Raw genomic sequence first — 13,842 nt, 5'->3', positions numbered from 1 at the left:
CTTGTTATTTACAACTCAATTCATAATCCAAAATAATCTTCTATTACACGAGATTACATAAAATCCATGTTAAAAATATTCTATTTATGTGCAGATTTGCCATGATTATCAAACCAGCTAGCCTGAGCAGTAGATCTATTTTAAATTGCAAATATTCTCATTTTGATGCAATATAATGTTTATATTTGTATACATCCCTTGTAGTCATTGTATTGTTTTACACTGGTCAGTTTGCTTCTTGTTCTTTGTGCTACATGTGTGAGGTTTGACATCTAAACGTGGAAAAATAACATTACAGGGCAATTCCATGATATCGTGACCATGGCCATGAAAAAAAAAAAAACATAAAATATCTTCCTCTATTTTATAAATATGTCACATTTTGACTCTATGTGTATGTAATACCAAGTTACTAATATTACATTTTATAGGATTAAAGGAAAATATTTTACAGTAATTCAAAATAATGGTGTTTAAATAAAACCAAATGTCACATCTATAAAATTTTCTTGGTAAAGTTTTTATAAAAGTTGTATACATTATATTTTTTTCTAACTTTTTCTGCAAAACTAACTTTTTAAAATGTATGTTATGGAATAGAAATGTTGACCCTTTCTTAATAGTAAGTGCCCATATTAGCGTTATGGACGTGACTGTTCTGGATGTGACAGTTATGATGGACGTGATTGGTAGTGAGCTTGACGAGATTGCAAAATAATCCCATGTTTTATCATGCACAAGCACAATATTAATTGTAAGCACTAAAGGCCACCATAGCACATTGTCCCGAGACCATATAAACAGATCACAATACAAAAAATCATGCCGGTCATTTTAATAGGAATTTAAGTGTTTTCTTTCATCTGCTAACCTTACATTTTTCTGTTCATGTTATCGCTCCTCCTTAAGTAAAGTGTCCAGCACCATGCAGTGCCGCTAGTTAAACTGACAAACTTAGTGGCAATGTGCTAAAAATATGTGTATACTGTAACGTTTACTTTTAAATGTTGTATAATTTTCATTGATTTTAAGATCGCCCAAATACATGGCTTTAAACTGAAGTGACATCAGGGTGTTAGTTCAGTCACTTCATTCAAAGCACTTGGATTTCACTTTTCATTTTGAATCACATTATTATAACAATTCAGGACACACTTCAAGAATTAAAAAAAAATATGTATTTCTTTACCAATTTACAGTGATGTGAACCAATCACATGACAGGGCGAGACTATTGACCGATAGTGTAAGGATGTCAGGGCAATAGTTCAATCTATTATTTCTCCTATGATGAGGTTTTAACCAATCACAGGCCATGATTTACAATCACTGGTTCACATATATATCAACATTCTTGCTCCCGATCTGTAAGGGCGCTGTATAACAGGACCAGAGTGCCTCGTACTGGTTGGTCTGGCAGTTCATTCCAGGGTCAGTCAGAAGCCAGCCATCCAGGAAGGAGTCACAATGCCCAAAAGTCATCTAAAGTGGTACGTGATGTGTCAGTCATGGATTGGAGGAGACGTGACTGAACTAGCTATCACAGGGGGCATGACTAAGGGTATAATTGGGGAGGTGACGATGTAATCTGTTCCTTTGATGTGGTTATGAGAATGACCGAGAAAGGAAATGGACTGTGAAAAGCGTATCGTGAGTGTTAAGTGTTTTGGTTGTTTATGGAAACTAACTGTCTGAGTTTGTCACTGTTAGACTGCTAACACGAACAGGGAGCTGTCACTCCAAGCCAGGATCAAGCCCGGACTACACTGCACGACTGTCACTGTAATTACCTTGCACCGCACCTGCACTCAGAGCACTCACTGTCAGGAGAAGTGACCGTGTCTGTGTTGTGTGTTGTTCTTTGTATTTCAGGACTGAACTCCGTGGTTTATACGCTGGCAATGCACATCGTTGTGTAGAGCCAGCATTATTATTTAACGGTCTCAAGCAGAAAAGAAAGAAAATAAAGAACTGTTTGAATCATGAACTTTGTGTCTGTCGTTGTTGGAGCACCTGTATCACCTGTACACCTGAACACTGCAAACCACTCGATCAAACTCATTTTCTAAGATTGTATGATACGGTTAAATGCATATCGGCTAAATGCATCATTCGCTTAATTGCATGAAGCTGAGCGGTCCTGAAGTCCATTGTACATTGCATTTTAATTCGGATAACTACATAATGCAAACAATCTTGTACATTTTTTTTTTACTTGTGCAACTTTGCAGTGGTCTTCTTGTGAATAGTCTTTTTCTTTTTAGAAAAATTAATCGTCTGTTTCCAGTTTAAGTTTGCAAAACATTAATGTATAATTAATGGTAAATGTACCTCTTTTTGACAATAGGAAAACACCCTTCAGATCGTAATTGATTGCACCTGTACCATAATCTGACAGCGCACCACTTGCAGTCTGACAGCGTACCACTTTCTGACATTACACAAGTCACGTTTTGGTATGCATACCACATTCTGACGATGTACCACTTTCTAACACTACACCGGCTCTATAGTCCAGATCACGGCTTCTACCAAAGTGAAAGACAAGTCCACAAACTTGAACTTATCTAGAAGCTTATCTATAAACTTCAGGTACATTCAAACAGTATTCAAATTCCAATTCCAAAAGAAAAGAAGATAGTGACAGACAAATTGAAAAAGGCATGCAAATAGAATAATATAGCTAGAAAAAATTAATCGAAAATCTTTTTTTTTTTTTTTTTTTTGTATTTTTATTTTTTTATTATTTGTGCATTTTTCCTGAGGGATATCAGACAACGTCCGTTTTGGAAACTGTTCTCCCAACATCTACTGCTAGTTGAATGACAATTGATTTGAGTTTGTTTCAAGGACTCGGACTCAGACTTGAGACTTGAAATCAAAGACTCGTGACTCGGACTTGGACTCAAGTGACTCGGACTCAAGGTATATATATTTATTTATAATCCAGGGCTCGTAATGGAACGTGAAACAAGCAATGTGATTGTTCGGTATTATTATTATTATGATTATTATTATTACTACAGTAATCCGTCACATATCCACCCTAACCGTTTATCCACCATGATCAATCTCTTCAGTAACGTTAGTTTATTATTGAACAGAGAAGATTATTTCAGAGATTGTAGATCCTACCAAAGTTTTCGTACACTGTGTTGTATGTGCTCTGTGTGCAACCATTACTGGTAGTGTCACGTGAGCTGTTCAGTGTGTTGATATATAAATAAATCCTGTTTGCCTGTGGCGTGTATCATCCTCAACCTCTGTCTCTGTCTCCTGCCTGTCACTCAGCAGCGAATGCATGCACCCACACGGCAGACGACTACTCTGTCACAAGCATTAATACCCTGTATCTTTCTAAACAAGGGATTTAGGGGAGTAAAAAAAGCTGAATCTCAAAACAATAATTGTGTGAATATAGTAATTGTTACAGCTGTGTATAATGGTATTTAAAACAGGATTAATTTATCCGACTTTTTACATATCTGCCCTTGCTCTGGTCCCACCACAGTCATATATTACTGTATTATTATTATTATATTTTTTGGCATGGCTCTCGTTTTTTCGAAGCCCAGGAGAAGCAGACATGTTTATGCATGTTCTATCCAAAAATACTCTTTGCCTTTAACAACAAAATCCATTTTGTATATGAGACTGAAGAAAGCCCTTGAGCTTTTCATCTCATTTGAGAGATACAGTATTGCCTCCAACAGCACGGCACTTCTGCACACTTGACTGATGAACTATGTATAACCCAGGGTAGGACTATTAAAATACACTGGTGGCGTGTTTGCTGACAATGTTATTATGTAGAGTACATCAAATTACCTGCAACAAAGAAAGGTCCAGGTAAAAACAGTTAAGAATCAAAAAGCATGTTCAGTTTTGTATTTTAAAACAGACCGGTAATCTACCGGTAATTAGCTTGAGCGAATGTGTAATGAATGTATTAGCTATACCATATTACAAAATGACTTCACATTCGGTGTTATAAAAAGGAATGCGATAATAATCTATTTTGCTACATTTTTCAAGAAAGACACATTTATCAAAATGGGTCGATTATTTTTGCTTTCTTCGTTTTGATTCTAAGTAAGAATAGGATTTGCAGACTACAAGATCATATTGCCAGGAGTTTGATGTATAACCAAGGCCCATATTGTAATAGGTTACTACTGAACCAATAAATCATACAGCCCATTTTTATCTTGCTATATATTTCTTATTACACGCTATCCCGTTTTTTAATTCTATTTTTCCTTACACATCATTTCCAATGGAAATAAATTAATAGGCTCATTTAAGCTTGTCTTACGAGTTAAGCATTAATAATTGTCATACTTATTGGTTGCACTGTATGCTTGTATGTACTGTAATGTTTTTTTTTTTTTTTTAAATAATTTATTTCTTTGTCTCCAAGTCAATATTGAATAAGGGATTTTGAATCAACCATACGAAGTCTTTCAGTCATAGCTGTACCAACACTTAGGGCCTTGTGTAGCTAGCATATATGAAAAGGCAAACCTTATAGACTGCAGTGCCAGCGATATTCATACACTATGCACTCACCAGTAACAGACTACCTATTATTGAATCCAGTGCATACATTAACATATTGGCTTGTAAAGATCTATAAATTCACCCTGAATTGAATGCCAGATTACATATGCTACTGTTCAGAGAACCTTAAACTTGGTACAGGTTTTAATTATTAGCTTGACTAATGTATCCTTTTTGTTGTTTAGAATCAATGTGTATATCAGGGTGAGTGAAACGTGTCAGCCAGGGTGTCCTCGGCTCAATGTGCACCAGCGACCCCTGTAGACTGCATTGTCCTCCGACACTGTAGCTCTGGGCTGGCTGCATAGCTGGCCTGCAGAGTGAAAAGAAGCGGACGGCTGACGGCGCACGCTTCACAGGACAGCGTGTGTTCCTCTGCGCCACTCCCGAGTCAGCGCAGGGGTGGTAGCGGTGGGCTGAGCCTAAATACAATTGGGCATTTCAAATTGGGACAAAAACGGGGGGAAAATGTATTGGCGACTACTAAATTGAAAAGAAAAATTTAAAACAAATTAAAAAATATATACATTGATGCATTGCTATAATGTATAGGAATTATGTTTTAGCTTTAGAGAGTGATATATTGGATGCTCTAGGATTTAGTGGTGGGCGTTTTTAGCTTTTTGCATGCATGGCCTAAGGGCAAAACATGTTATAACTATAAATATATTGAAGCGTTAATGCTGTTATACTTGTGAAGGCATTGGAACACACAGGCTGCCTATTAGCTGGGATCCGAAGTGGTCTGTAAACTACTTGATCCATTATTAAGCATTAAATAAACTGAAGGGGTACTAATACTACTCTGATTCGTTAAAACTTTAAATTGAATGAGTCTGTATGATTTTCTTGATTATTTAAAAAGTTGTTTTGGCCCTGCAGCTGTTCTGGTCAACAACAGCCTTGGCAGTGACACTGTCCTGTCACAAGCCTAATAAAATATGAGTCATTATGCTTGTGCTTAAAAAGCTATTTAGTTATGTGACAAAGACCGAAGGTATTTGAACTGTAAATTTCCCTCCCGACCAGAAAAGGTGCTGTGTAAGGCTGGTTGTATGTGTTCCCCTCGATTGGTGGCCTTGACGGTAGGTGGAAACCGGAAGTCGGCCATCTTGGGAAAAGCACGTAGCTGCAAGTACGGGTCAGGCGACGATTGGATAAACCATGGCAATGGGCTGATTGCAGAGAGGAGTTTGGTGGTACAAAGGGGAAGCAGTTGCGTGAGTATAGCCCCTTACGGTGACAATTCTAATCTGCCGGAGAGCTGTGTTTATTGTTTTGTGTTACAGATGGGGAGTGAGCGACCCAGGGGCTGCAGCCACAGAGCCAGCACGGAAACCCTGAGCACCATCCTTCAAGATACAAGCACAGCACGTACACGAGCACCACTTTTCCCAGGACCTACAGAGCTCAGTTTTGTGCACAGAGGATTGTGGTTTTGGAGTGTCTTTTTGTTTGGGACTGCAACCCGCCGTATTGGCTTCCCCTATACCATTGTTGGTATACGGGCGATTGATTTTATTTACTTTCTTGTAATAAATATGGATGCTTTTCATTGAGTACTGTTTGGACATTCACTTTGTACACCGCACCACTCGCATCCTGTCACAAGTTATCTCATGTAATTCATTTTAAGCTCATATCAATCTGTATCATGGTAATACAGGTTAAGGTTAGGGATTGGATAGGGTTAGTAAAATACAACATTACCATATGAGAAACGCTATACCAGTCATAGTACTATTGTTTTAATTTTCTTTTAAGGATAAAATTCAGACTATTCAACTTCAAATACCCACCTTTGTCACAAGCTTGGTCATCTACGGTTAGCGATAAGGAAAGAAAAGCACATGTCTATAAATTATCCTAATAAACTTGGCACAGAAAATACAGTAATCTTTCACAATATCTGTGGAATTTGACATAACATGCATATAGCTATTCAGAATTTGTTTGTCAAATTTACCAAACCATTTGTACTATATTATCACAAAATGATTAATTACAGTAAAGGGTTAATGTTAATGTGAGTCATACTGCATTTTCAATTACAGTAATACATGTTATGATAGTATGTTATGTATCCTTCTCTAAAAAAAGAAACATTCTTTTTTTATTTCCCTTACTATTTTAGATTGCTTGCAGTCATTCCTAATGGTTCTGGGCTCTGTTGAGTTATTATAATTGTTTTCTCAATCTGCCTTTACCTGGCATTGCTTTGTACTCGTCTGGATTATCATAAATGCCAGAAATGAACAGCCTTCCTTATTACATTCAAATCATCTGTCAATGTGACGTTTCATCTCTATTAGCCCCACCTACTCTACATATACAGATAGCTGGTGCTGACAGAGTTGAAAGGTTACGTTGTCACTTGATTTGAATGGAATGAGGAAGGCTGTTCAGATGTGCTGTATGATACAAGCAGATTTGCACCCCACTCAAGGTCAATGTGATATCTGAGTGTTCATACAGCACTCAATAGGATATTATACAGTAAATAGATAACTGTAAAACACTTTTTTTTTTCTTTCAAACGTGGACCTTGGAGAGAGTACCAGGGATCTGATACTAAAAGGACTATCAGATAAACCAGTGCTCATTTGTAATATGTAATGTATAGTTGACAAATAACAAATTATCATGCCCAGTGGTTTGGATTTAAATGAAGAATCAGATTAAAGAAGGATAAACCACCTGTTGGTTTATCAACTCACCCATTCCACAGACCTCCTTCGAGGTATCGCATCAGATTATATCCACTGGGATTAAATGTATTTGCTTTTATAACTGTACTTTTTGACAAGACATGTGAATGGATTAGCAGTAAAGAAGATTTAGTGATTAAACTGGATTTTTGTTGGAGGCCCAGCTATGAGCATCTGGGAAAATAAAGAAAACATGCAAATGAAAAGATTGACTTACAAAGTGGATGTTTTGGAGATTTGGGGTTTGGCAGAGTGCCCATTTTTATTCTGTAAATAAAACGCCTGTGTGAAGAAAAACAGATTTAGCAGTTGAAAATATGCGAGAAATTACAGTGGCTTGTGCACATAGTTTTGTATCTTTAATAATTTTGTATTTATTTCAACAACAAACCCTATCCAGGTAACACAGTTGATGTTAGAAGTATTCAAATGCCAAATGTATCCTTGGTTATATTGTGTAACAAAAGAGTATATTAATGACATTTTCAAAATGAGCAGCTCTACAACAAAAACAAATATCTTGTTTTTAATATTTATCCGCCACAAAGTCTAATTTTCAAATATTATTATATTAGTAGGCCCAGAACATAATTCTGAATCAGACAATCTCAGAACAACTACCAGCAACAAAGTATATCTCTTGAAAAATCAGCAGTCTGCTGTGAAAGATGAGTGGAATACTGTTTCGTTTAAATGTTAAAAGAAGGCCTAAACACTCTGATTTGTAAGGCTAGGGAGTGCGGAAGGTTCAGTCAGCAAATTAGCAAGCTCTATATAAAGTGTCTAACTGTCTGTAAGAAAATGTTTTTAAATTGCACAAGCTGTCCTGGCTGAAGCAGGTATTTATATTAAGATCCTGTGCCACTGTCTGAGGACTAAATTCAAATGTGCATCCCTCACTTGCCTGTGAGGGACAGGCAGTAAGTACCCTCACCTTTCCTGGAACTGCTTTGAAGGTATGAGCCCAGCTCGTAGGTTGCTGTCCCCAACTCTCTTGGCCTGCCACCAGGTGGGGTCATCCTGACTGACTACCTGCAGGATGTCACCCTTCTTGAAGGGCAGGCCGGCCTCCTGGCAGGGCGTGGCTTTGTCCTCCGCAGGGATGTAATCAAACAAAGCGCGCATGTGCACCTGCGGAAAACAAACCCCACTCTTTAGCCTACCTTTTGCATACAGAAAATTATTATTTCCCCAATAAATAATATACATGTATATAGCCTATAGTTACCCTAAGTTATCAGGAAACGTAATTTCCACATACACCTGGAGTAGTCTGCACTTCATTGACAGTGTCAATCAATCAATCAATCTTTATTTCTTATATAGCACCTTTCGCTATAAATCGTCTCAAAGAGCCTTACAGATAAAAACAACAAAAATCAATTTGGAGAAATAGTAGAAGATAAGATAATAATAAAATACCCATTTAAATTACATACATTAAAGTAATTAAAAAAAGCTATTTTAATTATTAGTATCAACTCTTCAAATATTTTCACAATTATCTTGAAAATTTATTTTAACAGTAAATACAAGTTACACCCCCCCATCACAAATAAATAACCAGTGTTGAAAAAAGATAAACAAAATAAATAATTACAATTTACACATCTGTATTCAAAAGCCTGTATACAGTAGATATTACTGAGCTGTTGCAATATAGGTATTGCAACAGCTCAGTGCCATTACCAGGTGAGCCACTCATGAATCATTTTCTTTATATGCCTTCCATCTTTGTTATATACAGGCACCAGGTATTCATAAGGCATGCATTATTTGTTATAATAATACATGGTGACAGGGGCGCGCACAGGAGTTTAAATTTGACAGCAATGGGGGGGGGGGGGGGGGGCATTAAACAAAATACATGATGTGTGTGCGTGTGTTGATACGGTTATATAAATAAAGAGCATTAGACTCACTCAAAAAAAGAGCATTAGACTCACTCAACATTTCAATGAAAGTCCATAAGCCATGGAGTCATCTGGATAAAGGTTTCCACAGCCTCCTCTGTGTTAACACTGTTGGTTAAGTCATTCTCTACTGCAAGAATTAACAGTTGCTGAAGACAAACTTGTGTCATGCTGCTGCTGTTTAACACTGAAACATCTTTCTGCAGTTGCAACTGTAACAGGTAGCGTGGCCAAAAGCACCAATAGGTCGAATACATCAGGATACAGAAGCCCCAGGTCATGTTCTTCATAGACCTTCATGAGCTCTGGCAAAGACATTGCATTGTCCGATTCCCGAGTGTTTAAAATAGGCTCAGTGTGTACAAATAAATCACACTGCATTTCAGGAACTCTGCACTGAAATTCTTGATTCAGCGTAACAAGTGCTTCTTTCCCTTTTAGTAATGTCGAGTTCCATGGAAATGAAGTAGTCTCACTCAGGATCTGCAGGTTCTGAAATTCACAGTTTATTAAGTCGGACTCTACACTGGGCAGGTAAAAGCGTGCTGCTTTGCCAGCCAGTGCTACTCTCTGTCTCTTTGTTCTTCTCACTCCAGCAGCAGCCTGTTTGCCTCAGCAGCCCACTACTTATCCCTGCATCCAGGGCATGCCCCCGGTGCACCAGCCACCAGTCTCAAGCATGTACGCTTTCTCGCTGTCGATCCCCTGATGGTTGCAACATCTCATCCCTTGGTTTATGCCAACAGTGTTGCAACTGGGTACCACTCGCGCGGCAAGCCAAGCTTCGGATTGGTGGCAATTCTCCCTTCTCTGACGTCCCTTAACACCTGCTACAATTGAACTGTTGTCTCTGGGTCACAGAACCTTCCCAAACATGGTTAAAGGAGACCAAGGGTGGTTACAGTATATTAACAGTTTTCATTTTTTTTGCAGCAAGATAGGATGCTGTTTTGAGTATTCCTGTACTTTTCTGATCATATCGTCTGTCAGTCTCACTTACAGTCAGCACTTGGATATCTGTTACCCAGATACACGTCAGTCTCATTTTACCGCCTTGTATTAAGAATAAAATCAATCCACAAATTAATGCACTTACCCGTCACACGTGATTTTTTAAATCTGTGATCTTTAGTTGTTTTTGTGCATTTTCATTTGCAAGTGGTCTGTGATATTAGGGCCTATCAAGCACTATATTCTGCAATTTTTAATACTGACTTTGGATACAGTTTTAATTCTGGAAACTGTGTTTTTTTGCTAAATTGTATTACTTTTTACGTTGTATGCAGTTCTGTGCATGTAAATCCTTGCAAGAAGAAGACGATGCAGCAACGACAGCAACAGTGGATCTAGCCAGTTTAACTGTCAGCGCTGACGACGACGTTGCTAAAGAAGAACTAGGTCTGGGTGCAGAAAGAAAACAAGACTAGCCTCCAAGACCACCATCTAGTCCCACTCATAACCCTGATCCTGCTGTGCTTACCTTCAGTAATGATCCAGCCAAATGGAAAGTGGACGACGAGTCACTTCGCATGTACTGGATAGAGCGGAGACCCGCTGATTGCCAGAATCGCTGTGAGAGGTATGTGGCTTCAGAAAGAAAATGCGAGCAGGGTCGAACTCGACACATTCCAGTGGTTGCTGTACTCACTGTCAAAAGTGTATATTTTGCTTTGTGTGCAAATTATTTTCATCAAAGAAAAGTGGATTGACTGATTCAGGATTTGATGATTGGAAACATGCTGCTATCAGTCGGGGAAAACTTGCCAGAACGTGATGTATGCTTATGTGGTGTACGAGGCGACAGGAGGCTGGGAAAATTGGCACCTCGTTGGAAATTCAGCTCAAGCAGGAGCAGGAATAATGGCAAAACATGCTAAAACGTGTTGTTCATGTAATCAAATTCCTTGCTGAACATGGCCTGGCATTTCGTGGGGATAATGAAACTCTAGGTTCACCACATAAGAGAAACTTTCTTGGAATTTTGGAGCTCATTTCACAGTTTGATTCGTCCCTGTCAGACCATCTTGCCAGGTTTGGATGTTCAGGAAGTGGAACTTCATCGTATCTTTCGTCTAGTATACGTGAAGAGCTATTTGGACTGATGGGGAATAAAGTCAAATCTGCAGTTATTCAAGCGATTAATGAGGCAAAGTATTTCTGCTCGTCTTCATTATGCGCTAGGTAGATGTGACTGGGGCTCCTGTTGAACGAGTTCTGAGTTTCCTTTCAATCACTGATCATTCAGGTGAGAATCTCGCTGATGTCATCTCAAACTACTGTAAAGAAAATGAAATTGACTTTTCACTGCAGAGGCCAATCATATGATAATGCAGCAAATATGTCTGGAAAATACACAGGTGTCCAAACCCGGCTAAAAGAAATAAACCCAAACGCTGTTTACATCCTGTGTGCTGGACATTCATTTTTTTTTTTTTTTTTTTTAATTTTTAGTCATTGCCAATTAGTTTTTTTTATTATTTTCTCCCCAATTTGAAATGCCCAATTATTTTTTTAGGCTCAGCTCACCGCTACCACCCCTGCGCTGACTCGGGAGGGGTGAAGATGAACACATGCTGTCCTCCGAAGTGTGTGCCGTCAGCCGCCCGCTTCTTTACACTCTGCAGACTCACTGTGCAGCCGCCTCAGAGCTACAGCGTCGGAGGACAACGCAGATCTGGGCAGCTTACAGGCAAGCCCTCAGGTGCCCGGCCAGACTACAGGGGTCGCTGGTGCGCGGTGAGCCGAGGACACCCTGGCCGACCTACCCCTCCCTCTCCCCGGATGACGCTCGGCCAATTGAGCACCGCCCCCTGGGATCTCCCGTCCACGGTCGGCTGTGGAATAGCCTAGACTCGAACCGTTGACGTCCAGGCTATAGAGCGCATCCTGCACTCTTGCGAGTACTTTGACTGGATGCGCCACTCGGGAGCCCCAATGCTGGACATTCTTTAAATTTGGTTGGAAACAAGGCAGCTGAATGCTGTGTGGATGCCATGTCTTTCTTTAGTATTCTAACAGAAATATACCATTTGTTTTCCTCTTCCTCTTATTGCCGGGAAATACTTCATCAAACCTGGGGAAAAATGGGATTGTTGTCAACAGATTGTCAGACACAAGGTGGTCAGCAAGACACGATGCTGCTAGGGCATTTAAGAAAGTATATGTGCAGATAAAGAATGCTCTGGATACAGTCGCTCAAGACAGTGACCATCAACCACTAGAAAGTAGACACATGGCTAAACACTTTAGATGCCAGATGGACCACATAGAAACAGTCATTCTAGCTGACTTGTGGAATACAATCCTAGAGAGATTTAATGTAACAATGAAGTCAGTCCAAGCAGAAGACTCGAACTGTCACTGGTGGTTAAATTACTGGAATCTCTAAAATCATATTTTGAAAACATTCGTAATGATTTTGATGATTATGAAGAACGTGCCATACAATTAGCAGTTGTGAAGACATCCCGGAATGTAACGCGACAGGAGAGACGACTGCCCAGTGCTCTGCAAGATGGACCAAGTCACACTGAAGTCCGTCTCAAAGGCAGAGACAAATTTCGCGTTGGATACCCTTTCAACGCATTGCCAGCTCCGAACAGACGCCTATGTCAATGTACACAACGTGTTTGGCTTTCTTGAGTTTCAAGACATGTCAGCATTCAGAAAAAAGCTACAGCCCTCATGTCCACTCATCCTTCAAATGTGGATGGATCTTTCCCAGCAGAAATGCTTCACTTTGCTGAATTTGTTATGGGTGAAGTGAAGAAGACGGCTTCTGAACTCCTTCGCCTCATTTTAAATGCCCTGTGCTTGCATTACTTTGCTTAACTTCAAATCCACATGTAACTTTTTTCAGGTACATTTTTCCAGTTGCAACAGCCAGATTATATCCTGGTTAAATTACATGAAAACAATCTACATGTGAAACAAAACATTTTGGCGTTTTTTCAGAAAATTCCAGCCAAGAGGCAGCTTCTGGTATTTTATAACCATGCTGCATTAAATGAGCGTAATTTATTTCCAGATTTCCATTACATGAGAGTAGATGTTCATGCTGATTTGAACTCGGCTCTTGCCAAGTTATTTTTGGGGATACCTATTCAGCACAGGTTGCTTACAATATGCAAAAGCTCTATGTTAACTGAAAAGGGCAGTCCATGATTAGGATTACTAGTAGAGTACTCGATTTGAGAAAAGCCTTTGGCACCTGTTTCAGTCGCTACACATTCGGTTCTCATGCTGATAGGTGCTGCACTGTCCTCCGTCGAAACATGTGCATGAAAGTCTTGGTTTTCTTCGGTGGAAGCTGAGGAGGATCCAGGCTCTTGATTATCAGACGTCTGACCCTTTGGTGTTTGTGACATTTTTTTAAGACACTTCTTACGTCCATCGTTGCGATTTGTTCTGCTTTTGTTGTAAAAAAAATGTGTTGTTTTTCCTGTAATTGTACTACTGCAGCTGGACTCTAACGTTAAGAGAACACGAATACATGCACGTCCTTAACTGCATGTTATGAGGAAATAGATTCAGTTTGTGAGTGTCAGTGACAGAAAGGGCAAACGCAGTACATTGGTAAGCAGAAATCAATATTTTGGAGATGATTATTGGAGAGGCCAATGCCCCTGCTTGCCCCCACTTGTGCACGCCCCTGCATGGTGA

At 39.3% G+C, this 13,842-nt stretch overlaps 1 protein-coding gene across 4 annotated transcripts in view; it reads right to left on the bottom strand.

Annotated features, from left to right (window-relative positions):
• Positions 1 to 13,842, bottom strand: part of mpp3a (MAGUK p55 scaffold protein 3a) — an 84,172-nt gene that overhangs the window by 15,086 nt on the left and 55,244 nt on the right. For all 4 annotated transcript variants that reach the window (XM_059003150.1, XM_034057372.3, XM_034057374.3 and 1 more), the window contains 3 exons: positions 8,202 to 8,398; positions 7,485 to 7,549; positions 6,359 to 6,379 (listed from right to left, as the gene is read on the bottom strand). In XM_059003150.1, the coding sequence (XP_058859133.1) occupies positions 6,359 to 6,379; positions 7,485 to 7,549; positions 8,202 to 8,398 (283 nt within the window). The remainder of the gene's footprint in view (positions 1 to 6,358; positions 6,380 to 7,484; positions 7,550 to 8,201; positions 8,399 to 13,842) is intronic.

This window comes from Acipenser ruthenus, chromosome 28 (genome assembly GCF_902713425.1).
Source record: "Acipenser ruthenus chromosome 28, fAciRut3.2 maternal haplotype, whole genome shotgun sequence".
In the NCBI taxonomy this organism is placed as follows: Eukaryota; Metazoa; Chordata; class Actinopteri; order Acipenseriformes; family Acipenseridae; genus Acipenser; species Acipenser ruthenus.
Note: the sequence above shows the minus strand (reverse complement) of the source record. Positions and strands in the feature narration are given on the sequence as shown.